Consider the following 25,548-nt stretch of genomic DNA (forward strand, 5'->3'; position numbering starts at 1 on the left):
CAATGGGGCAGAAACATTTAGATTTAGCAGCAAAAGAACCACAGTAAAGCTTTCTTTTTATCATTGGAAGATATAAATGTTAGGAGAAACAAATCTAAGAACCTCTGGGGACTTGAGAAAGAGGAGAGTGAAAACAACATTAGGGACTTGAACAACTTGGTTCTTCTCACAAATCAAAACATAGCTCTCCCAGTAATTACAGTAGTCCCATTTTAATTTTGACTTTCAGAGGCTTACTATAAAAATAGACTCACTGAAGATTCAAATTCTGTCAGGTCAAAGATTTGAATCTGAAGTATATAACAAAACTTTCCAAGTCACAGAGGCTCTTTTATTCTTCACTTATGAGAATTACAGTATCTACTTACTTATGATATTAGTATTTCTATGCTGTGGAAAGACTTGATTAATATATGTAGATTGCCCAAACAGCTTTACTGAAGAAAAATTGAATGCTCATGGATGTTCTGACTGTTTTTCAATAGGAAATATGGATTAATCTAAATATAGGGTTTATAATATTTAAAATTTTAAAGCATTATTTAAAGTGACATTTTTAATTCAAGTAAATCTACCTGCTCCTCTTCCCTCAGTCATTTCATGCAAACAAAATTTTGTTAGGAAGGATTTTCTGATAGAAGATCAGATTTTTAGTCATAAGCAAAAAAATAATGCCATTATACTCAATTACCTCAAATCTTTAATATATTATATATGCATGTAAAAGTGAAATTTTCAATGTATTCATAATAAGAAATACCCTTACAACATTCAAGAAATCTGATATTCCAGTTCAATATGAATAATAATAGATGTGAGAAAAATCTGTAGGCAATCTATGCAATGCTACACTTCTTATTTGAAAATATACTTTATTAGGAGCTGAAACAGGATTCTCCATATTCACCCACATTTGTTAATACATGAAAAAGAAAATGGTTTTATGAAGGAGTTATTTTAGGCACTGAACAAAGCTGCTAGGGGGCAGAAATCAAAGTCAAGGTTGGGGTTTTTTTAGAGGAAGATCAAAGGTAACTGAAGTCCCTTAGTTCCTAGGTTTATGTACATTAGAAGTAACTCAGTATGCTATTCAGAAACTTGCTGAACTCTTGTACTTTATTCCACAGAGAAAGAAAAACTACTATGCATAAAGACAACTGTGTCCATATCCCTGTATTCTGGGGCGTGATTTCACTAGGCTACTTCATAGAGCCTCCTGTATAACATACAACACTTTGTTAATGTTCTGCTTTCTACCTTATAACATGAATTTTTGTTTTTCAGCTCTGAGGGACAACAGAATTGAGCTGGTCCGAGCTTCATGGCATGAACTGAGTATCAGTGTCAGTGATGTGTCTCTGTCAGATGAAGGGCAGTACACCTGCTCTTTATTTACTATGCCTGTCAAAACTTCCAAGGCTTTTCTTACAGTTCTCGGTAAGTATAAATAGCTGGGCATAAAGAAGCAAGTGTTAAACTTCTCAGGCTTTGGCAAATTATGATAAGAATGAACTTTTCTAAAGCTTGGCAGAAGATAAATGTAAATGTCTGATCTTGTTTCCCTGAAGTTTATTGTTTCATATTGCTGTGCTGAAAAATAACATGCCTCTTACTATTTGAGCTGTGGCAGGATAATGAATTAGGGAGCATACAAATACCACTGTATGAGTGCTCCATAAAATGGACATAACCCCTACATCCCAAGCACTAGAAGTGCGAGGAAGGTGCACGTGTTCATCTCCTAACAATGTATTGTATAGGGCAAAGGGGAGAAAATCAGAAAGCATGAAATCAAAACGGGCTTTAGAGCTTTATCGTTTTTCCTTAGCTGTGCATTTTCTTGGCTCATTCTGCTTTCTTTTTTTGTCTATAAAGTGTGTATTTTCACTGGGTTTGCTGCTTCTTTTATGTTTTATCCTCTAAATGCTCTGCTGTTTTCCCCAAAGGTTATAGATACACATAGAAAAGCAATAGATTTTGAGATGCTCAGGAAATAAAGTTTCTGCTCAAAGCTTTATATGATTCTATGAATGTCAGTAGCCCAATCAGCTGAAATTGCTATAGTTCATTGAAACACACCTGCGTACCTAAGAGGTTATATGATTTTAGAGATTGATTTTTATTCTTTTCTCCTTTTTCTGTCCCTGAACTTGACTCTTTATTTCTTTTTGGTTTATTTTTATATGTAGACAGGCAGACAGTTGAATTTAATAGGACTAATGTAGGATGTTCTCTGTGCCAGTAATATTCACATTAATCCATCCAGGGAATTTAGTTTGTGCATAGGATATGAAATACATCTTCCTTTCAGTCCCTGTGAGACTATTTTACAAAAATCTTCACAAGTTTGCCATTAAGGACAAAAAATACCCACTCAAATGAGAATATTCTGGAATAACAACTGCCTACGGTTAATCTCCTTTTCTGTAGAGAGGTATCTCATGATCTAAACAATAGATGAGTAGACCAGTTCAACCTTTTAAATGGCAGAAAGGCATAGAAAGGTATTACAAAGACAAAAAAACATCTATCCAATATTTATTAAGCAACATAAAATGATTTTTCACACTCCTTTTCGTATTACCTTCATCTTGGGGGATGGTTTAATGAAATTTTCCCAACATCAGTTACTGAACTTCTGAGAAAGAAAGCTGCAAGGTTAAAGGTGCCTGTCTTTTTTCACTTTGTATTTGTAATTTTCTATTTCAAAGTAACATTTTATACTCTTGGAACATTTTCTATCTGAGAAGGGGATATTTTCCATTGAGATGTATTACATCTTTTAATCAGATAGATAAACTATCCTTTTATGTACTAATAATCTCTTTATTGACTGCTCTGTTATGGATTAGAAGATTTAAGTGTCAGGGTATTATAGCAGACACCATTATCTGTCCTGAAAGAGAGGAGTAGATTTATTACAGAAATGTACTATGCAATAGGTACTGCTGCTTGGTTTTTATGTACATAATCTGTCATTTTGGAAAAGAGATGTAAACAAACCAAATTGTGAAATACAGGGCATGGGATCAATTACTGTGACTGATCCTTTTATCTAGCCACAAATATTAATGCATCAAAGTGCTGCAGATGCAAGTTATAACAATGATATTTTCAGAGATTTTAAAAATACAGTCAGCAGTATCACTCTAAAATAAATGATACTTGTATTTTCCGAAGTCAAATGGATTTTATACATGCAGTGATCAAATTTTTCCCATTTCTCTTCATAACTGTTTTTTAAAATCTTAAATGATTCACTGGAAAACAACAATTTCCAAATTAGTATTATGTGTATAGTATGTCATGATCATGCGACCTTCTCCAAAGAACTTGGATTCAGCTGAAGAATTCTCCATAGCAAGTGGAATTGTGATTATACCTATTGGGTTTTTTGGTTATGTGTTCTCTGTAGAGAAAGTAACTCCTGTACTTATTGTCATCCTCCCTTTCCCTGGATTTTATATTAAAATCTTCATAATTCCTGCTTAAACATCTGTTCTGAACTTAGATCAGTTCAGCTTTTTGTTGCCAGTTATATTTTATTTTCACAGCTGTACTTCTAATGTACTTTGTCATCCTGCTTGCTGTGCAGACCAGTTTCAACCTCATAATAGCAATTCAGACTAGACCTGCATGCAGAATATACATAGATAAAATAGGTTTTAAAATACAGTCTGTTTCCCTTAGAAAACTAGATAATTTCTATTTTCTTTAATTCTTCAGAATCAACTACAGTTCACATTGACAGTTTATTTACAATGGAAAACAGGATTCATTGATAAGGCAAGGGACTAATTATGCTATTCCCAGAATTTAGAGCATATGAAGAAGCGAACTTTAAGTTGGTCATATACTCATGGCAGCAGCTGACACTATCAGAGACATTTTGCTTGTTTGCTCGCTAGGTGTTCCTGAGAAGCCACAAATTACTGGATTTACCTCACCAGTTATGGAGGGAGAGAGGATGCAGCTGACTTGCAAGACATCTGGTAGTAAACCAGCAGCTGATATCAGATGGTTCAAGAACGACAAAGAAGTTAAAGGTATTTAGAAGGACTTTGATGTAATTTGGTCCAGTTGTCAAAACGATACATTATTTATATTTTTCAGTTCATGTTTGTAAAGTTTCTCATACTAAATTGTTAAATGAATTAGTGATAGTACATAGATAAGGATTTGATTGAAAATTATTGGAGTATATAACCATCTTTTTTATTTTTTCTTTGAATGATAAAAACTGATACCAGTTTTGAATTTCTCTGAACTCTGTTCAGCATAATAAACTCAACTATGATGCTTCATAAAGAAACGTATTATGAATGTTATCATAGCTACACCACTCACCACAGCTATTTTACCTTTTCACTTATTTTTGCCTTTCCAATATGACATATGTTTGATTTGGTCAATTGTCAGTTTTATGTTACACTTCTCTAAGTTAAGTGACCATGTGAGGCAGAACCGTCTGGAGGAGACAGGAGATTGCACTTCCCATAGGGGAGCTATGGAGACTGCTCTGGTAAGGAAGAGTCAGGATGTAGCAACTCAAGGAATCTCTGTTGGGAAACTGGGAACCTACAGCTGAGGCAAGGGTGCTGAGAGTCTGCGGGGAGGAGCAGTGAGAAGACAGACTTTAAAGGGGGGGGTTGGAGACAGTCTGCTGTAACTGAAAAGTCATTGGGTGAATAAAAATGAAGCTGAAATCAAGAATTTGCCTTTGAGGATGCAGTGAGATAGGAAAAAGTTACACAAAAGCTATTTATTTATTTTCTGTCTTCTTTTTCTCTATGTACATTTTTTATTTTAAACATAGCTTTCTAGTCCATATTCTCATAAATGCTGAGATAGTTTAAAACCCTTTTTGGAGAATGGGTGGAGAGAGCTTCCTATAACAGAAGGCTTACTCACATCTACCACAGGCAACTGAGGTGCTTATTATAGGGTAGATGAATAAAAAGGATAAGGTATTGGTATTTATTCATGTCACCTCTACCTCTATTCATGCTGCTATAACCACATATCAATAAATGATTCAAAATCCACCTTTTCTGTGTAGTTTATTAAAAAAAAAAAAAATAAAATAACAGAAACACAAAAAAAACCCAACCAAACAACTTCTATCAAATTTGTCTCATATTTGCATGACATTGTGGATTTTGTTAGCTCAATAAACGGCCTCAAGCAAAGCTACACAATTAATTACAGAATCCATTAATCTTCCTTTACTATTCTCACCACAGTTCAGTGTACCCAACCATACCTGTGATGTAAAACTGGTACAGGAGATTGCAGTTGATTGTCCAAGGAACCCAGTCCATTCTAGAAGTGTCTTTAGATTTCTGATGAAAATCAGAACAGTGTTGAAGGAGACAGGAATTTTAGGCTGGAATTATTTGAAATCTGTTTGAGCACTTATAACAGGGATAGAAAATGAAGAAACAGAGGATCATTCTTTCCAGCCATTGGGAAATCTGAGGAAATTGCTGAAAGAAAAACAGCACCTCAACAAAACTAATTAAAAAGAATTTAACAGCACAACTAAGACACATGGCACAGCATAGATTCTGTCATCCAGAAAAGATGACAGGATGAATATATATATTCAAGACATGTAAAGATTAAAAATCACTCTAAGCAATGTCAATACTTTAAGAGAATCACTGATACAGTTGGCCTAACAGCAAGGTAACACATATGAAAAGATGTTATTTTAAAAATTATGTTTTAAAAACTGGCATAATAACTTTGTCTTTCTCCCAGCTGACATGTAATTGAAGCCAGCAAGCAATTTGGTGATTTGACTCTTTAACTAATTTGCTCTTCTCAACAGTTCCTAAAGGGATGTTTTGTTTTGTTTTGTTTTGTTTTGTTTTGTTTTGTTTTGTTTTGTTTTTTAAAAAAAAAGGGCGTGGGGAAGGAACAAAGATGTGTGAAAAAGAAAAGTAAAGGAAAAAAAATGAGAGGAAAGTACTGAGCACATTCATTTCAGTTTAGTTTTCTAGGTCTTCTGAAGAGCACATTGCCATTTCACAAAGGTTAGAAATAAAATAACCTAACCAGTTTGCAGTGGCATCAGCAGAAGTTACATTAGCTTTGTGCACTGTAAAAGGTGAAATGATAAATCTGAGAAAATAGATATGAAATTATATGCTAATGCAGCTGACATTAAAGGTTAGGAGTTCGTCTGTCTAGCACCAGTAAATCCAATTGTGTTACAGTGTATTATACATGGTGCAAAAGAATATAAATGATGCATTGAGTTCAGAGTTGCACCAAAGGGGAAAAAGCCATTCTAAAATTGTAACTCCATTGCTATTACTTAAAAAAGGAATCATAATCTGGTAAAGGAATACTGTTTGATAGAGTAAGTGTTAGTAATGAGAGAGACTTAATGTGAAGCACTGAGTACCATACCTTTTACCTTAGTGTTCTGTCTCACATATATGCATTGAATTAACAAAGCAATCTGCAGTTTAGCATTATGGTGACATTTCTGCAAGACTATTAAAAGCAAAATTATCAGAGAAGCTAAGTACATAATTTTCATTAAAAAAAACCCTATTTTTTCAAACAAATTTGTTACATGCTATTTCAACAATAATACGTAAAAAAAATATATATTTTTAGGTTTTTAGGAATATTTTTAATGGATTTTCTTTTTTTTTCCCCTAGAAGATTTGGGCTTCAAAAATAAATAAAATAATATCAGTTCATTTTGTTGCAATAGATAAGACATTTTGAATTAAGTATATATTTTTAGTATATGGAAAGAATCGAGAGAGACACAGAACATTTTGTCTCAATAAGCCTCTAAAATGAAGATTAATTTTTTTTTAGATAACAAGGACATTTCAAGTTGGCCATTTAAAATCAATAGCTTGATTTTAAATGTAAACAAAAATTATATTTGCCTTGTAAAAACAGCAACACTGCCTTTTAAAAGATGAGTGTTTCTATGTGGATGTTACAAGTATGTGCTTTTATAAATAGTTGACAATGAACAATGAACGATAGACTTTCATTTCTATTTTTTATTTTCACTATCAAACATCTATACTTATGAGATATAAACTAGTATTAGTTAATACAAGCATATCTGATAGAGTCATAGAAGTGGGCCCATAGCTGACCCTTAGATTTCATATAGCCCAAACTCCGCTGAAAGGTTAGATCAGGTTGCTATAGGTCTTCTCCAATTCAGTTTTGAAAAATCTCCAAGGATGGAGGTTCCATAGTCTGTCTGGGCTAGATGTTTCAGTAGTTGAAAGTCATTATTGTGGAGAATTTTCAATATATGTAGATGTTTCATAGTACATAATCAGAATTTGCCTTGGTGTAACTTGTGTTCATTGCCCCTCAACTTTTGCTGTATGCCTCTGAGAGGACTGACTTTTTCTTCTCTATGACTGTTCATTAGGTATCTGAAGGCAGAAGTTTGATCTAGTTTTAGTCTTCATTTCCTCAGGTTGAACCAGCCCAACTATCTTAAGCTGTCCTTGTACACTGTATGCTCCTGCCACTGACCATCTCTATGGCTTTTGGCTGAACCTACTTGGGTTTGTTGATATTTTCCTTGAACCAGAAAGCCCAAAACTGGGCCTGGAACTCTAGATGCAGCCTGTTTAATCTGTCCTCAATACCCCCAGATTCCTCTCTACAAAGCTAATTTCTATCTAGCCATACCCCGACCTGTTTCATTCTAGTGATTTCCAGAGAAAGTGCCTTACCAATGGATCTTTTTTACCTTTTTTCAAGTGGGTATTTAAGAGAGAAAAGAGTAGCAAAATCACTGAAATAATGGACTATAGTAGACATACTTAAAAATTCTGTAAAAAATCTGGGTAAATATTCTGAATGCTAGCATACAGTAACATAGCCAGTACCTGATCTCCACTGCTCTTACATCCAGGTGAGCTTACATTCAGTTAGCATATACTACAATCACACCTTCATTTTGTTATGAAGATAGAGCTGATAAAGTGGACAAGCTAAGTATTTCTGTTGATGAGGATGTCAGCAGTTTATAGGATAGTATCACCATCCTTTTTAGAGAGTTAATTAAGAGTTGAACGCATCCAAACAATAGATGTCTAGAGAAAGGCTTCTAAACATCCGTTTAGGAAATAAACTGCTTTTGTTTTTCTAAAGGTTTAAGCACCCACAGTCTCTCACTGAAATTAAAGTTGTTGATGTTTTCAGGAACTGTCTGTCCTCCACCTGAAGTCAGTAAGAGATGTGTACATTACTTATAAGCAGAAGGCTATCTATATAGGTGCTTATTATTAAATTTGGAAACCTAACTCTGTGAACAAAATCTCATGTTTTCTTTAAATATTAGTGAAGACATTTGTTGTTTGATTATAATATCTTTGCTTTAGCTCTGGTCAATATTTCTCTCACCTCCTGATCCCTAAGTATGAATAGTCACCGTGACAGAAATTGCAATCTCTTAAAGCTTAGCAACCAACAGGCAGAAAAATGCTTGTATGCAAGAAATAATTATTTCTTACGAAAAAATGGAAATCATATAATTACATGGTGTATTCATCTATCTGGAGAAAACAAAACAGATCACCTTTCTGATTTCAGAACTATTTTTAATCTAAAAAAATGTAGCTTAAGCTATTGAAGATTTGCTTTCTAAAATTGATATTTCATTGAAATTTTATTTTCTTCTTCTCCAAAGGGATTTAGTATAATTTGTAAAATTGAAATGTCTCAATTTTTCTTTTTTTAGGACACAGAGAACGTGCAATCTCACTGTAATTTAATATGTATGTTTTTCTATTTATATGTCTTTTAAAGGTTTCATTATAACAAATCAATATAACAAGCTTATTATTTTGCTGAAATAAATTAAAATCAGTAAGTATATAAGTAGTTGAGAATGAAGTAAAACTATTCTAAAGTATGTGTAAGAAGATCTCATGTTGAAGTTATTACATTAAAGCTTTTAAAAATAAATGCTTGGTCTTTTGGATCTTTAGTTCTGGTCTAACAAAATTTTATGGATGTGAACCTTAACCTTCGACTGAGTTGAATACTTCTTAAACATAGCTGTAGGCTTCTCACACTCTTGTATCTGGGCTGAAAACTGTCAAAGAGATTTTTGACTGAATCTGCACAAAAACAGTAGGCCAATTTAGCATGGTATAAAGCAGAAAGTGAAGGTCTCTCTGAAGTAATTTTATTTCTACTCTTCTTGGGACTTGTCTGTAGATTCCAGTAAATACTATGACATGCTCTATTTACAGCTGTTCATCACCATTGGTAGCTATACTTTGGGATAATTTAATTAATAAATTAGCATAATTCTATCCAAACAACAGAATAAGCAATGAGTAAAGTAATCACAGGATTAATGTGACTACATGTGTGTAACCATTAATTCACATGGTTTCAGAAATATCTATGTATTGCATTACTATGAAAGATTATAAGCATGGACTTAGAAAACTTAATATTTAGTGACACTGTGAATACATAAGGGAAGTGAGGGTGAGAGGAGACCACTTGTTTTCTAATAAACTTCAGAGAAAGTTTATATCAAATTTGGACCTAAACATATAAGAGAGAATGATGAAAGGAATTTCCATTCAAATGCAGTATCATGTAACCGATTTTAAAATTTTCTTTCTCAAGATATATCTCCTGATCTGACAATTAGAGCAAATTGAGGAATCACTGTAGTCTAATTAATTTTGTCTTAAAGAGATCAATACAGTTATGAAAGATGTGTTTTTTTAACAATTGTAATAGATAATTTAGCTGTCTAATGCTGGGCTACTTTTCCTAAAAATATTGGAGAGAAAATTTTTTGTTTATTCTTTCTTGCAGATGTTAAATATTTAAAAGAAGAAGATGCAAATCGTAAAACATTCACAGTCAGCAGCACACTGGATTTCCTAGCAGATCGCAATGATGATGGTGCAGTTGTAAGTTGCAGAGTAGATCATGAGTCCCTAAACTCTACACCTCAGATAGCAATGCAGGTTCTAGAAATACACTGTAAGTAATACACTTTATATATACCTTCTTTTATAGCTTTGTTTTGTTTCAGAGTTTCTATTGTTGGAAAATGATAAAAATGTGTGGTATTAGGTGGATAGATAACATCTGGGTTTTAGCCAACATCTCTGGTTTGGTTTGGTTGGTTTTTGTTTGTTTGTTTCATTTTTTACAGGATTAACTCTAAAAATTTTAATGAGAGCTTTACCAATGAAAACACTATGGGACTGAGTTCCTGGTTTGCTTTCAGAAATGGTAGAAAGGAAATGCATTTGTCTTTTTTATCATTGTAACAATGTAAAAGAGTTCTTAAAAATCAGGATCATAGTAGTCCACAATTTTCCTTTAAAGTATCTAGTAACTTGAAACAAGGGTATGAAGAAGCAAAATTTGCCGTAGACTGCCTCAAAAACTTTGAATCCTACTAATGAATCTCTGTGTAATGCTGTTAATAACTCAAGCCCAAGAGAAGAAGCCCTTTAGAATTTATTTTTTAGGCTTTGTCTATACAGAATGTTACTCTGAACCCAAGCTTTAGTTGTTTTGTATCTCTATATATTGGCGTACTTTTTTAAATAGGATTTATGGAAGCTTTATGTTTTCCACAGTGCATTGTTTCAAAGTTGAATAAACCTGCCTATATATCTGTGTGCTCTACTCTGAAGTCATGTTGTCCTTTGAATCAGTTTTTTTCACTTATAAACTGTGAGACACTCAGATGAACACTTTTTGACCATCAGATGACATTTTCATATTCGCTTGCATTATAGCCACCAGGGTACAGCTATTTGGATTTCTGCAGAACACCTGTATTTTTGATTGCCAGTTAGCAAAAACAGGCATCTGCTAAATACTGTCAGACCAGGTGAAGGGGAGAGACCTTTCATGAATCTGTTTCTAGGGTAGGGCTAATCAACCCGTTATAAGGCAGACAAGCTTGTCCATAAAGCAGACAAGCTTCCAGTAACTGCAGTTAAGTTCCCAAGGTACCATGTCAAGGACTGCTGGCATATATAACTTGTTTCTAAACAAAGATATTTCTATAAGCATGTAAGACTTGGAGCACATATAAAATGCAGTAATGGCAAAGGCAATCCATGCACAGAAGCTGACAGCATTGCTAAAAATGCCATCTGCAAAAAAAGCCTGAAAATGAAGAGGAGGTGGATTAGCATCCGCAAGTAATATGTACTGAAAATAACTGTTTTGTGAAACATTCTACCCATCATTTTACTGAGGGAGATCAAAACCTTTCTTCACCAAATGACTATCAAACACCTGCCTCCCCTAACATGTTCAAATGGCATCTGTACTAGAGACATGACTCCTTAACAGCATTATCTCCTTGAATTCTAAATCTCACAACCATCAGCCACTGAGCTGGCCCATGCCTTCACTTCTAATTTGCTTGCTCTTCCTTCAGTGCCCTGCTCAAGATGTTGGCACTACAGGAGCTGAACAAAATTGAATGCAACAGTACATACAGAAATAGGACAGCTATACCAAGTTTAAACTGAGTCACAGTGGCTGCAATGTAATCTGATTCAAGATAAAGGCAGGGTTCTGTTTTGCATGAGCATCATAAGATCATAAGGCAAAGGAGCCTTTCTGTGGCCTCTCATATATAAAGCTTCTCGAATATTTGTTGTTTCCTTCCGATTTGCACCCTAGGTAGCAAGACACTACCTCACTAAATAGCAGCAGAGTGCATCTTCCTGTATGCCTTTCGCTTCATGTTATGAACAAGACCTTACTCTCTCTTCTGAGGGTTCACTGAAGTTCTGTAACAAGGACAAACTACACCGGGCATTTACAATCACTAATGTGCTTTATGTTACTGCCCCCTCAGACTGCCAACTTGTCAAGAGCCACAATGAGCAAGTAATTAATCTCTATCATTCCTGCTTGCTCCATTAATTTTCCACCAATCAATTTAATGCTCTCTACCACTAATATAGAATCAATATATATAGAAAAATAAGTGAGAAATGTGCCAAGAGAAGCTCAAGTTTAGAAAAGAGGGTGTAAATACCATTTGAAGACATGGAGAAAGCAGTATTTAATTATTGGTGACAAGGAGACTAAGAATAAGATATTATTGTCCTTTCCTTACCACCTAAATCTCCATGGTCAACATATTCAGAAGTCTTATGTTGGGCAAGTTTCTAAATGAAACTTTATAAAAAGAGAAGGAGATTCAAGGAACTATTGATGTGGTTCAACAGAGAACCTTGAAGGAAAAAGAGGAGAAGGATGATTTACTAGAGCAATCCCAAAGACTCTGAATGGAGTACATCACACTGGAACTGGGCCCCTTGATTTTATTCTCCTGATATTCCCCACCATTGTTGTGGGTATTACTGCAGTCACTGGAAGCTGTTGACTTTTTTCCATCCATCCATAAGACTTCAAACATATAAGAGACATCCTATTTGTATTAATGAGCGGCATGCTCACAGGACCCAATGTGAGCTGACCTAATATATCCTCAGTGCCACTTGACAGCAGTTCAAAAATAGTGCTGACAAAAGAGATGAATTATGGGAGCCCATGAGAAAAGTCAGGAGAATTTGTTGATCTGATGTCCTGTAGGCCCCAAAATCACAACCAAGTAGTGTGACATTGCCTCATAAGGCACTTGTTCTGAATGTCCCAGAGGTATTTCAGATAGTAGAGTGCTATGGGAGAATGATAAGACCTTAAAATGGTCAAGTAGAAAAGCACAGTTGAGCATCAGTTTGGCAGAGAACAGATGCACAATGATTGGACATCACCCACTCCAACCGCACTTGGGTTTTAAACACCTTCTTCAAAACTGAGTAGTTTTATCTGTGGTACATGGATGCTCCTTACAAATTATCAGTGTGTAATCATAGGTTAGGAAAAAAGGGCAACAGTAAATTGTCCATCCATTTCTGTCCTGTATAATTATGCTTGAAAATAAAAAAAGCATCTTTGTTTCAAGCAACTAGCTCCTGAGAATGGACAAAATATTTGTGGCTTCATCAAAACAATAAAAGCAAAGAAAAGGAAGACAATAGAACAGTAGGAATTACCGGATCGTGTTTGCATCCAGTGGATGATAGGTAGAGAACAAGGAAAGCAATGCAATGGTTGGAATGACAGGTTTTTATTTATGCCTAGTGAAAGATAGAATAAAATTAAATCTGTCCTAGATGAGGAAACTATATGAAACAGATATTTCTAATGAGTCCGTGGAGAGATGTAGATAGAGGTGCTTATAAGCCCACACAGCTGCTTTTATCATCAGCTTTAATAGGAAGTAAACTTAACAAAACGAAAGCTGGTAATGCCATCAGCAGCAATATCAATATGGAATATACTTTATTCCCTCTTCTTTTCCTCACACAAATCTTAGCTCTTATTAGTGTGATAGAGCAATCAAATCAGCTTTCCCCAGTAGTATTACAGTACATGAAATAAAACCGAGGACTCAACTATTAAGATAAAAAAAGTTTTTATGTTCTTTTAATATATATATGTGTATGTAGTAGAAATAACGTCTGAGTCCTGCTGCTGCTCTTTTCTCTTTTTTTAACAGTTAGGCCCAGAAGCAGAGATTACCTATATTATTTATAGCTTGACCAGAAGAAGGATATCTTGAAGGAGACCATGATCAGTCCTTGTTTTCACAGGGCTTTCCAGATTAATATTGCAAATTTCAAATATTAAAATAATAGGGATGCTGGTGGGGTAAGTATACTGTACCCCACCCCAGATTGTGGGATAATTAGCTCCTCCGATCTTTTGAGCTTTATTTATCACTAATTTATGTTACATCTCACTTTTGCTTAATCCTGTTCATCTGTATGTCTGCTCTGTGCACTGCAGGGCAGCCCAACTGCCCAAGTCTTTCTGCCGTGCTGAAAGCTTTGGCTGTAATTTAGTTTCTGCTTGGCCAGCAGAGGTTTGTGGTAGCATGACACTGCTTGCTGAGGTTATTTTTTCTCTGACCTTCACTGTCAACAGTAAACCTAAAATAGACTTGTATCCCCCGTGGCTTTGCTCTGAAGTTTGCTTGTCAGCCTAGCTGCCACTGATTATTAGGAAGTGCTTCTTGTAAGTGATAAATACAAATCTCAGAGGGATATTTCATTTCATTGTTTACTTCTGTGTTCAAACTAAACTAGGAATGTATTCTTTGTTCCTGTATTAAAGAATCACAGGTGTGGTACTTCAATTTTAAAAGCTTCTCAGTATGATATTTATGAGATTGTATACTGTAAGTCTTCATGCACACTCCCAAAAAGACATTTTGAGGGCAAGTACAGCTTCTGGTCCACATCTGGGAAACGAGTGAATTCTGCTCATCCCTCCTCAATGTCTCAGGCACATGCTGTTTCCCAGAAGCAGCATCTTCACTTTCCTCCAGGTCTTATCTGAGTAGAAGCCAGCCAACATGTTGCTTCCTGCTGAACTGAGTGCCATAAAATTACCTAGTCGTAATTACCTTACCTTAGTGAGGATTCTCTGACTACAGAAAATTACCCAGCAGACCTCGGTAAAAATTAATTGTGTAAGTCTGCCCCAGAGGCTGCTTTTGAAGCTTTAAAGTGAAATCAAATCATTTGAACTTCAAACCCAATCATCGTGATTCTAAAATGGCAGCTGTGATGTGATCCATGCTAACGGACTCAGATTTTTCTCAAAAGCTGACCATGCTCCCAAATGACAGCACTAATAAGCTAAATATGTGTTATGTAAAGAAGTGTCTAGAGAGGCAATTTTGAGTAAATTCTATATTGGCAGACACAGATGTGCAGTGAATTGTCGGTCTGACAAGTCTATAGCCATCAGATAACTTGCTTCTACAAGCTATTCCAACAGTGTTTGTATAATAGGCTGTTTCTTCATTTGTGAGTTGTTATTAGATTCCTTTGCAATGAACATCTGAACTTGACTTTAAAATTAGGCAGCTATTCCAAGAGAATGTTGGAATTATTGTCCGGGAAATAAACTTATTGATTTTGAATTAAGTAAACAAAATGCCTCGAATGCAGTGGACTACAGATAAGCAAATCATCAATGCACTTGTGCAGCCATTAGGAAAATAGTGTGTATGTGTGTGTGTGTATGTCTGACAATGGCGTAATACTGTGATTTCTGATGTATTAACAAATGGAGGTTTCTCTGACAACAGGATGGGTTTAGAATTTCTGCTGGAGTAAAGCAGAGTAATTTTATCAAACAGCTACTTTACATGATGCTCATTAAGAGTTTAGCCCATTATTTTTACTTATCTGGTTTCAAGTTTTTGTTGGAATACAGTTTCTACAATTACACATTTTGAGAAAAAATAAGCAAAAATATATGAAATGTAATATATATATGTATGTGTGTGAATATGTGAAAATACAAGATACTAAATATAGTATATATTATAATATACATTCATATAGTACTATGTGAAATAAGGCATTATTAAAAAAAGGCAAGAAAAGGGTCATGCATAGTTGACTGTTAGACCATTTGTCCAAGAAGAATGCCTAAAACAGTTGCACATCAGAATGGTATTTAGAGGGAAAAAAAAAAAAAAAAAAAAAAGCTTCCTTAAATCTTAACGTTTAATTCTAATGAATTAGTTAAATTTTAAATATGTTAGGTTGCTGTTCAGGATGACTGTCTCAACCATGGACTTGCTGTCTTTTTGTAGCTCAGAAGGGGCAGATGTGTACCAATGCAAAAACACACAAAATTGGACACCTCTTAGGTATAATAAAGTATGAGGAGGGAGGGACAGTTTTCTCTTTTGCCTACATATGGTCCTTCTGTACTGTAAATGGGTAAAATATATGTCACATATTCATTTTCTTTGAACTGTGTGGTTGAGGTAGACCATTTGTCTTTTTGAAGCCATTCAACTAAGACGTAAGATTTTAATTTTATTTTAGTGGGCTGCTTTATTGACACTTTAGTTATTTTCCCCAACTTTGTACTTAAAATTTGATCTTGCAGTTTGTCATGAGTTATCTCCTTTTTGACTTGGCCTCAGGATTTTTTTTTTTTTTTTTTAAACTTGATGTATGTCTTCTAGAACTTCCCAGGAGTTAAGGGGTACCCATGCTTTAGGAACAAAAGCACATTTCCCTTTTTTGGAAGCAGCTTGTAGTCTAGATGGAATGTTTTACCAAAGTGAATAAAATATTGGAGTTAAAAGAAATTTCATTCACTAATGCTGATCTTTTTCAGTTTCTGATCAGTCCACAGCTTTACTGGTCATTATCATTTGCTTATGACCATCTATTCATTACGCTGCGTGACACCCTCAAAGACACGCTGGCTAAAAGTAAAATCTGGGAATATTTGGCATGGTGACACACTGTCTCAATCTCTGTATGGACAGTCTGGCAAGAGATACATCCCCAGAGTCAGGAAATGGTTTACTAACTAGGATAATGAGGTGTCACAGCCTTACAATTTTTCATTTATTTTTTAACAGAGCCTCAAAATACTGAGCCAGCTCAAATAAATATAGATAGACTGTATGTTGAGTCAGTGAAAATAGCTGGAGTGTTGGTAGGAACTGAAATTTGTTTTGGCTTTGCCATGAGATAAAATGTTATCTAACTTTATCTTCAGTTGATAAGCTTAAGCACACAAATCTCCATAAATTCCGATACAGTGAAAAGATCTGGATTTTCCAAGGGCATAATTCTCTAAGGCCATAAATAAGAAACAACATAGCTTGAGATTTGCACATCCAGGGCTTTGCTGTTCTCTATTCCAAATTAGCACAATTTGGTCTCTTTTTATAACCATTTTGTCTCAGAATAATTTGAGTGTTTGGGAACTGTGATACCTCAGAGACCTCTGGAACTCATGGAAGGTGGCCAATATTTCAAGTTTAAGCCATTTTTCAAGAGTAACATGACGGCACAGATGCAGTGGCACAGTCTCTGGCATGGTCCATCCTATTGCATACTGCTCATAACAAATGACAAAGAGAATTTCCCTTTGAGGAAACAGAATTGGTTTATTCCAAACTGATATACTCCTAACGCTTTTATTGATTTTAATGCTTTATTCTTTGGTTCTTCAACTCAGCTCTGCAAATGAGACACATTTAGGCTATGTGTTCTTTTTTGAGGAAACAGTCTGCTGTCATCATTGTACAGCTACCTAGACCCAATCTTTTGGAAGTCACTAAGTCATTATCAGATTGTCATCAGTGCTTCTGCTAAGCATACCCGACAAAGCCAGGTATGAATAATAGGCCACAAGAGGGAAACCCAGAAAAAAATTTTCTTTTTTTTTCAGTGATTTGTCAGGTCTTTGGATGCTGTAAGAACAATGTCTTTACTTCAGACACAAAAGTGTTGGGTTTTGCTCCAGCATTGTCCTGTCCAAGGGGTCTTTTTCATATGTGTCCTTTATCCTTAGCAATGAAGTAGACTTCCCATCCTGAGTTAGTGCAGGGTAGTAGCTGGTTAGTGTAAGATACCACTCAGCATCTTGATCACCTGGGCTTGGCTATAGCAATATTGTTTACAGGATATACTCCATCCCAATGGAACAGGAGGCCTGGACCTTGCGTTCTTAGATCTCAGCTTTTCAAGTGAGATTCTCTATCCGACCTTTATCTCACAACTTAGATGGTCTTACTGATTAAAGCCACTCTTTGTTCCTGCCTAAAAAGCAAGAGGACTATTTTTCTGTGTGATCTGCAGATAGGACCTTGGTCTCTCACAAAACCTCCCTCTCTGATCATGGACAATCTCTGTAAGCCTAAGCAAGCAGGGATATCCTTCACTTCAGTGAAAGTCTGCCAGCTGTTTAAATCCTTTAGAAGCTCATGGGGGAAAGACAGATGCTTTCTTAAATGGCTACCTGAGTCTGAGAGGGAGGTACTGTCTCTTGCACTGATGCTCCCATCCTTTAGAGGTCAACTATGTGAGTGGTGTTCCTGCTTTTCTCTTTCATCGAATATGTCCTCCTGGACTGCTGCAACCTTGAGAATGAGAGAATTTCAAGATCTTCCAGCTGATTCCCTCTTGTATTGTGAGATACATTTACCCTTTATACACATCAGGTTACCAGTCAAGACTCAGCCATGTTGAGATGCTCTTCTGGTGTTTTAACCAGACAGATGTGGGGTTTTTTAATCCCCAAATCACAGTGTGAATGTTAATTTGGACAATAAATATATCTCAATGTTAATTCAGTATTTTGGTGATCAGCTTTCCATTTTGTCTCCCTTAAAGGAAACCTATTTCCATATATACCAGTGCAAGATACAGTTAAAAATGGTATTAATAATAATAATGCAAATTACAAGTTACAGATTCTGTACATGTACACCTCTTCATATTGAATGAAAATTAAATAAGAAGTTATTCTACTTAATTATTTAGCTCAATAATTATGTAAACACCATGTTAATAACTAAAATTATCTTGTTTAAACTTTTCCTATTAGCGAATGCTTGAAACAAATGAAACATAAAGAATAGTTACTGTAAACAGTAAAGAATGATATCTATGAACATGAAAAGTTCAGTGCCACAATTTGCATGTTTAAATGAGATCAATTAGGTTAATGATGGATGAAAATAAGAAATCCATGATTTAAATGCAAAATAATTCAAAAACTTGTAGGTCCATTTACTGCCAAACTTTCATCTTTCAAAGGGGATATCTAGTTCAAAGGGTTAATGTACAATCCTGACCTTTTCCATCTGGAGGCTTATGTTCAAATATGGTTTATAAGTGAAATATAATCTAATATAATTTATTTCTCTCTAACATCTTTTGTAGGAAAATCCACACAGTGACTTCTCTATTCTGCACAGAAACTGTAAAACGGTCTGGTCAGGTTATTCCATTTGCTTGTCATGTGTTTCAGAGAGGGTTCAAGAAGATTTTAAAGGAAGTTTGGAAAGGAATGTTTAATAATATTAATAGTAGGATGTTCAGGAAATAAACATAAAATAAACATAATTCCATTTCAGAGGAATAAGCCTTTAGGCATAGGAAAGAGACAACATGTGGTAAAAGGGCTGAAAAGACAGAGGGCGTGGCTACTCTGGGAAATGGAGCACAGTGAGGTTGTCCCTGAACCTGTACCAAATACATGTTTGAACCGCACAGAGCTTTCCAATGTGGAGATACTAGCTTCGGTCAGTGTGGTGGTGTTCTCAAATTAATGAGCACTGGTGGGCTAACAACTGTTTTCTCTCTGGGGGGGAGGCTGGGGACAAAACCTTACTCACTATAGGCTTTCAAGGTTGCATAGTTAATTTGGTCATGACTGGCCACATGCCATTGTCATCAGTAGAAATCCCCATAGTGAGTCATTCAAGCCACTGGAGGATATTCTTACATGGACATAAGAAAGAGAATGAGTTAGCTCATCTACCTGAAAACACCAGAAAACTAGTGTAATTGTGTAAAAAAGGCAGTGCAGCTGATTTCCTGTGATGATAAACCTTTCTCTGCATTAGGAGGTAGGTTCCAGAAATAATGATTCCTTACAGACAGCCCAGCAGCAGTATCCCCAAGACTGACTGACTAATTTTTGAAGCTTCTAAACTAAGTAACAGTTACTATAAAAGGGATTAAAAAAATAATTTCTCTGCATTGTATTTGATAAGACAAATGCCTACACAGATATAATATGAATATATTAGATGATTTATGTTAGAGTTATGCGGTGGAAGGTTGAATTTACAAAAAAATTAGAACGCAAGTTTTTAAATAAACTTGTTATAACTACTTTATGCTAGGTAGCACTAACAGGACAATAAAGACTGAGTGGCTGAATGACAGTCCACCGTCTGAGAAGTTCCACATCAGGTGGAGCAAGAATTTTTCAGGTACATGACTAAGATCCATTAAGCTCCATGCTGCCTTTGAAAATATGCTTAAAATAGCTTTTTCGATTTTCCTAGCCTAGACTTGGTATTATTTCAAATAGGACCATCTCGGAAGGAGGCTGAAAATTACAGAATCTGTATAGCTCACACCCCAGGTTACAATTACGGTCACCTTCAGTCAGTCAACTTAATGACAGAAGGACAGAGCTGTTACAGGCCTTCCCTATAGAACAGTTTGGGGGCCTGTTTATTTCCAAAACTAAAGACTAGCAAGCAGGTGAGACAGTTTGGAGGAAAACATATATAGAGACTGTTAGCAGGACCTCCCAGGGAATAGAAGTTTGCCCTTCATGAGTGTGTGGTATATATTTATAAGAAGCAAATAAAATTTTCATGCCTTGATACCACTGCTTAGTTATATTTATATAGATTAAACATTTATAGTGTCCAATATCTGATGTGAATGTCAGAGAAGGGCTTGAAGGGGTATTTGGATGTTCTGAGCAGCCAGAGCTCTTATTTACTCCAACAATTTTAGATGTGCTGCAATTCTCAAGCCATATTCAAGATAATTTAAGTCACACATAACAGAAAACTGAAGACCTTAAGCAAAAGAAACTGAGGATGCAGAAGATAAAATTACATTGAAAGGTCATGCGCTGACTCAGAGTTAAGCATTTCTTGATAACATATGTGATTTAGGCAGAAGGCTTTTTTTTTTATTCCTTGCTTTATTTCTTTATTCCTCTTAGGTGACATAGCAAAAATGAGATAAAATGTAAGTAAGTTGGAGAGAACATAGTGTAAGGCAATGGAGATGTTAAATGGAACAGAGGTTTATATATCTGCAGAGACTGGCAAAACAGATTGTTTGGTCTGAAGAAGTGTCATGACAGAAATAATTAAACAAGATAAAAGTTGTAAAACTAAGCTTCATCACTTGCATTCACTGAAGAAAACAACTGAGTTGCCAAAGAAAATATTATTTCTATCATATCATTCATGTATGTATGGAACTTAATGGATAACTAAGAAACCAGTGACCCATTCTGCAAAAGCATGTAAAGGGAAATAGCTGAATCTGTTGTTAACTATCTTCACAAAGTGGCAAACATTTAGAATTGTGATAACAGCATCACTCTGTTCACCACTTAATTCAGCGTCTACCAATATATCCAACATTATGACTACATTTATCTCTGCCAGTTTTAAGACCAAGCACAGAGTAGGTAAGAATGATCAATTAATACATTACATGACAAAGGAAGGGTAAGGTTTTAACATATTTTAAATAGAGCAGAGAAGAACCGTGGAGCTTTGGTAGTGTACCTCCATTTTCTCTTTCACCTTCCCAAACCCCCAAGCCATGCACTGTGTACTATGACAATTTAATTATTTTTCATTTTTATCAGTTGTGGTGAAAGTGTCTGGTACAACTGACAGGTGAGATGTTGAAATAGGTACTATGAACATTTTTAACAAAGTACTAGATAATCAGTGTTCACAGAATTAGTAACCTAAAGGGTTTTCTGCAAGGTTGGTGCTTGAATTCAGGCACACATAAATTATGAGTGTCAGGAGGGAATATTTCACTGATCAGGCTTTCTTTTCCTGCACATTGTCATTTGGCTCATTGTTTTGCATCCAGGAGAGTGTTTTTGCACTCTTCTGGTACAAACTGTTATTACATTTTTCTTCAACAAACATCATTTTAAACTAAATTAAAAGAGATGAGGTAAAGGATGACATAATAGTCATCAAAGAATCTCACATAACAAAGGGACCATATGCTGTTTCTGGTCTTGCTTGACTGTAAAGTAGTTTTTAAAGGAGAGTAAAAAGAAAATATAGGAATATCTATGTAGTTATGGTACCAAGTATTTACTTTTGTCAAACATAAGTAGTTAAAAAATATTATAAAGCTTAATTTTACTCTTTGTTGAATACTTTCATTGAAATGAAATACCATTGCCATGACATAATCACTTGATCTAGATTGTCTCACTCACAAATAGTAATAATAAAATAATTTGTTAGTATACATAATACTGAATTTGTCTCTCATCTGTTTAAGCAATGAGTCATTTGTTATATTCTGAAGCAGAACATCAAACTTACTGTATCTCCCAGGGTAATTTGATGAAGTTTACCAATGCAGACTTGCTTTGCAAGTGCTTATTCAAAGCAATAGGGCACAGGCAGAAGCCATGCTACTTGTCATTTAAAGAAGCAGCTCAATTTTGGGGAATGCTGATTCACAGCTGTAGGATGCATGCAGCTGGTAAGTGTAAAAGCTATTAAAAATGGTGAGCGCTTTCACAGAGTTGATTAGAGTGCTCCTCTCTCTTCTTTCAGATCTCATTGAGGATATCCAATTTGATGTTTATTTTTGCACATACTAGAGTGGTTTGTCCTTGGAATTTACTTTAAAAGTCATTTAAAAAAAAAAAAAAAAAAAAAAGAAAACCAACAAACTAATTACTTAGGGTTTTTAGAAACAGGAATAAAATTGTGTAGGAATACAGAATTTTCAGTGAGTTTTGTAATTACTATCAATCTATGAAAATTAGTATCTTTTCATGGTTTGTGGGGAAAAAAAAAAAAAGTTACATTAAATTGTCCTATGCTTACTCCAATGCTAATTAATCTGGAAAGTAGATATAATTTTCAGAGGTATCTGCTTATTTTCTCTTTGCATCTGGAAATGATGGAAAGGTTCCAAGGAAATAAGAGAGAAAAGCATGATGAAAAATGTAAAAGACTGTGGCAGAAATAGATTTCACAAATATGCTTTTTTGAAAAAAACAGTCAAAACCAGGTAGAAAATAAATGAATTAGTCTCTCAGGAAATACTTTAAAAATCTTATCATCTGGCAGTCATTTATTACCAGCTAGCAATAATCTTTTATTATCGGACTGTTAGATTTTTATAACATTTTTTAAAATGATAGCACCAGAACTGTTGTTGTTCACTGCCACAATAAAACATCAGCAAAATTTATGGAAGCTTTTCAATATTCAGAAGGTTTGTAGTCATAAAATAAAACTATGAAGTAAAGACATGCTGTTGCTAGCTCATAACTTAGTTAAACCTGTAAGAAGAAAAGTGTGTTGTAATGAATCATTCATGCTAATTTGGACTCTGGTACAAAGAGGAAATGGTGGTTAGTGTGCAAAGAATTAAACAAAGTAAATAAATTAATTAAAACTGGCAGAGTAAACCTAAGTATTATAGATCTAGGCAGGAGATGCTGCTGCACACAGATTATGTCAGAACTTAGAGTGGTCTGGGAACAGTCAACAGACAACAGAAGGAACCTGGATGGCTAATACATTTCTATCCCTTTTGATGGCAAAGGAAAATTTGTGAGTTTTTCTGGGCAGTGGCAATTGCTGGCTATGCAAACAGCTTGAAACAGTAACCCTCAGTGAGTGAAACCTAGCTGTTCTTCTGAGGAGGACAGTAATATTATGATCCATTGCTTTTGGGACTCTTGTTAGAAATAATGCAGCAGGTTATGGCAAGAAAAGAGTCCAGTGAACCACATCAACCAACCAAAGCAGAATTTCTTATATTGCAACAAGGTACAGTCTCCTTGCTGAGAAGATGAGAATCTTCCTGTTGTTCCTGGAAATTCCAACAGAATTTCCTCTAGAGAAGGAGAGAAATCTCATTCCAGTGACTCTGCCAAATGAGCTGGTAGGCATGACATGGATGTTATACCACAGGTAGGGCCTGTGTATTTTGTTCTGTGGGCTGCCTACAGCTTGAGTGACTGTTTTCTGAACTGGAGAGTAGTTAATAAGACATGTTCCTTGTATTGCTTAAGGTCCATGAAGGTGAAACCTGGCCTTCATGGGAAAGTTCACTGATCACAGTGGGGAGACTTGCTCTGTCACACAAGCATAGTTCTCCACCTGAATGAATCCAATTGCATAATTCATATTAGTGGATCCAATGCAGAATTACATTGTTAAACAAAGCCTTTTCTTACTAGCAGTACTTTTAAGGCTTTGTGTATAGAAGAAAACTTCTCATCACTAAAGGTAATTAAAAGCATCTAGTCATCATCCTAAAAGATAAAATAAGAAGACAGTATCAATGTTTTTAGAAAGAGGGATTTGAATAACACTCGTAACACATCCTGATGTATTATGAGCATTTGCTTCCTCTGACAAGTCCAGCAAATGATATATTCATACCCCCTTGTATTGGTGCCTTTCGTTTTACTGTTAACATAATTTACGCTCAAACAGTAAGTCCAGCAAGGATCACAGACTTCATTACAACAAACTCAGCTTCTTACTGCAGGTGGAGAGATATTCATAACATAAACTACAGAGAGAGAATCACCTTCAAAGAAAACATGCATCAGAATCAAAGTCTTCCAGTTGAGGCCTAGGGTCAAATGATGTTAATGAGCTGTTTTCAATTATTTAGAACATGGTTAGGGACAGGATTGTATTTGCCTTGATTTTGAAATAGGTACCTAACAATTCGGTTATATGGAAACTAATCAGATGGGAGGGCATTGTTTTGGAGGTTTAATAACATTTGTTGTAATATTATAGTGTATAGATGAATACATTTTTATTCACAACAGGCAAACAGATTTGAACAGTGCCTCATTTCTACCATTTTCAGTAGGTCTAGCACTTTTGGTACTAGTTTGAACTTGAAAGACTAAGTGGGACATTGTGAAAAGTAAAAAAAAAAAAAAAAACACAGAATCCCTCGTGTTTTAAGAAAGAGAGATTTAGAGAGCATATTTCACACAGATGTGTGTCATGCATAGTGGAAAGAACCTAAGCAATGGATTATTCTTTTTGAACCCCAAAGACTAATAAACTAAAATAATTCAAGAGATTAATCTTTCTCTATACACCTTATATGTATTGAACCTTATATGTTACTGTCAACAAATAGGACAATTTCAAAGTCTTCTAATATCCTGCAGACCAGAAAAAAATACATTCTCGGATGAAGGGACAGCAGAGGAAGCCAAGAGAAATACTATTTCTTCTTGACACTGTCACCTATTTCCTTAGAATGATGTGAACTAACCTTCCCAAAACTATAAGTTGAGACCAATCGTACTTTATGTAATGATTGTTACTTAAACAACAAATAACTTGTTTTATATTTATTATTGGTCTTCTTTGATTGTGGCAAAAACATGGAGCCAGGTACAAAGAAAAGATCGATATATTTTGCAAAATCACTGTATAGCATGCAAAACCATGAAGGGATAATACTACAGGAGATTGTCATTGAAATTTTACAGGACCCACAACTTCTGTTATGGTGTTTTACTTTCAGAAGTAGGAGTTACAGACTTCATGCAATAAACACATTTAAAAACCCAAAGACTTGAAGAGTCACTGCACTTCATATGAAATAATACTGTGTAAACATAAATGCCCTAGCTGAATATATATCTGTTACTAGTTTCAAAAAATTCTTCTTAAATTTGGGCTGGTATTTCTAAAATATCAAATATCTGCTTCTGGCATTGTGTTTACATTTAGTGATTTTTAATTTTTAAAAAAATGTTTAAAATTGTTTAAACATTAAAAATATTACCACCTTTGGCAAGTAAGAAGGAAACTCTGAGGGAACCAGCTCAAAGGCCTTTGAAAACATTTCAGTAAAATTTTTACATGTAAAACCCAAGAATGGATGTATCAAAGACATTTGATGTTAA

The 25,548-nt window shown here is 35.1% G+C and overlaps 1 protein-coding gene across 3 annotated transcripts in view; it reads left to right on the forward strand.

Moving 5' to 3' along the window:
• CADM2 (cell adhesion molecule 2) overlaps nucleotides 1-25,548 on the forward strand; it is a 684,646-nt gene that overhangs the window by 549,467 nt on the left and 109,631 nt on the right. For all 3 annotated transcript variants that reach the window (XM_042789099.1, XM_042789101.1, XM_042789100.1), the window contains 3 exons: nucleotides 1,285-1,437; nucleotides 3,909-4,046; nucleotides 9,841-10,011. In XM_042789099.1, coding sequence (XP_042645033.1) covers nucleotides 1,285-1,437; nucleotides 3,909-4,046; nucleotides 9,841-10,011 — 462 coding nt within the window. The remainder of the gene's footprint in view (nucleotides 1-1,284; nucleotides 1,438-3,908; nucleotides 4,047-9,840; nucleotides 10,012-25,548) is intronic.

This window comes from Tyto alba, unplaced genomic scaffold, assembly GCF_018691265.1.
Source record: "Tyto alba isolate M040663 unplaced genomic scaffold, T.alba_DEE_v4.0 Super-Scaffold_14, whole genome shotgun sequence".
NCBI lineage: Eukaryota > Metazoa > Chordata > Aves > Strigiformes > Tytonidae > Tyto > Tyto alba.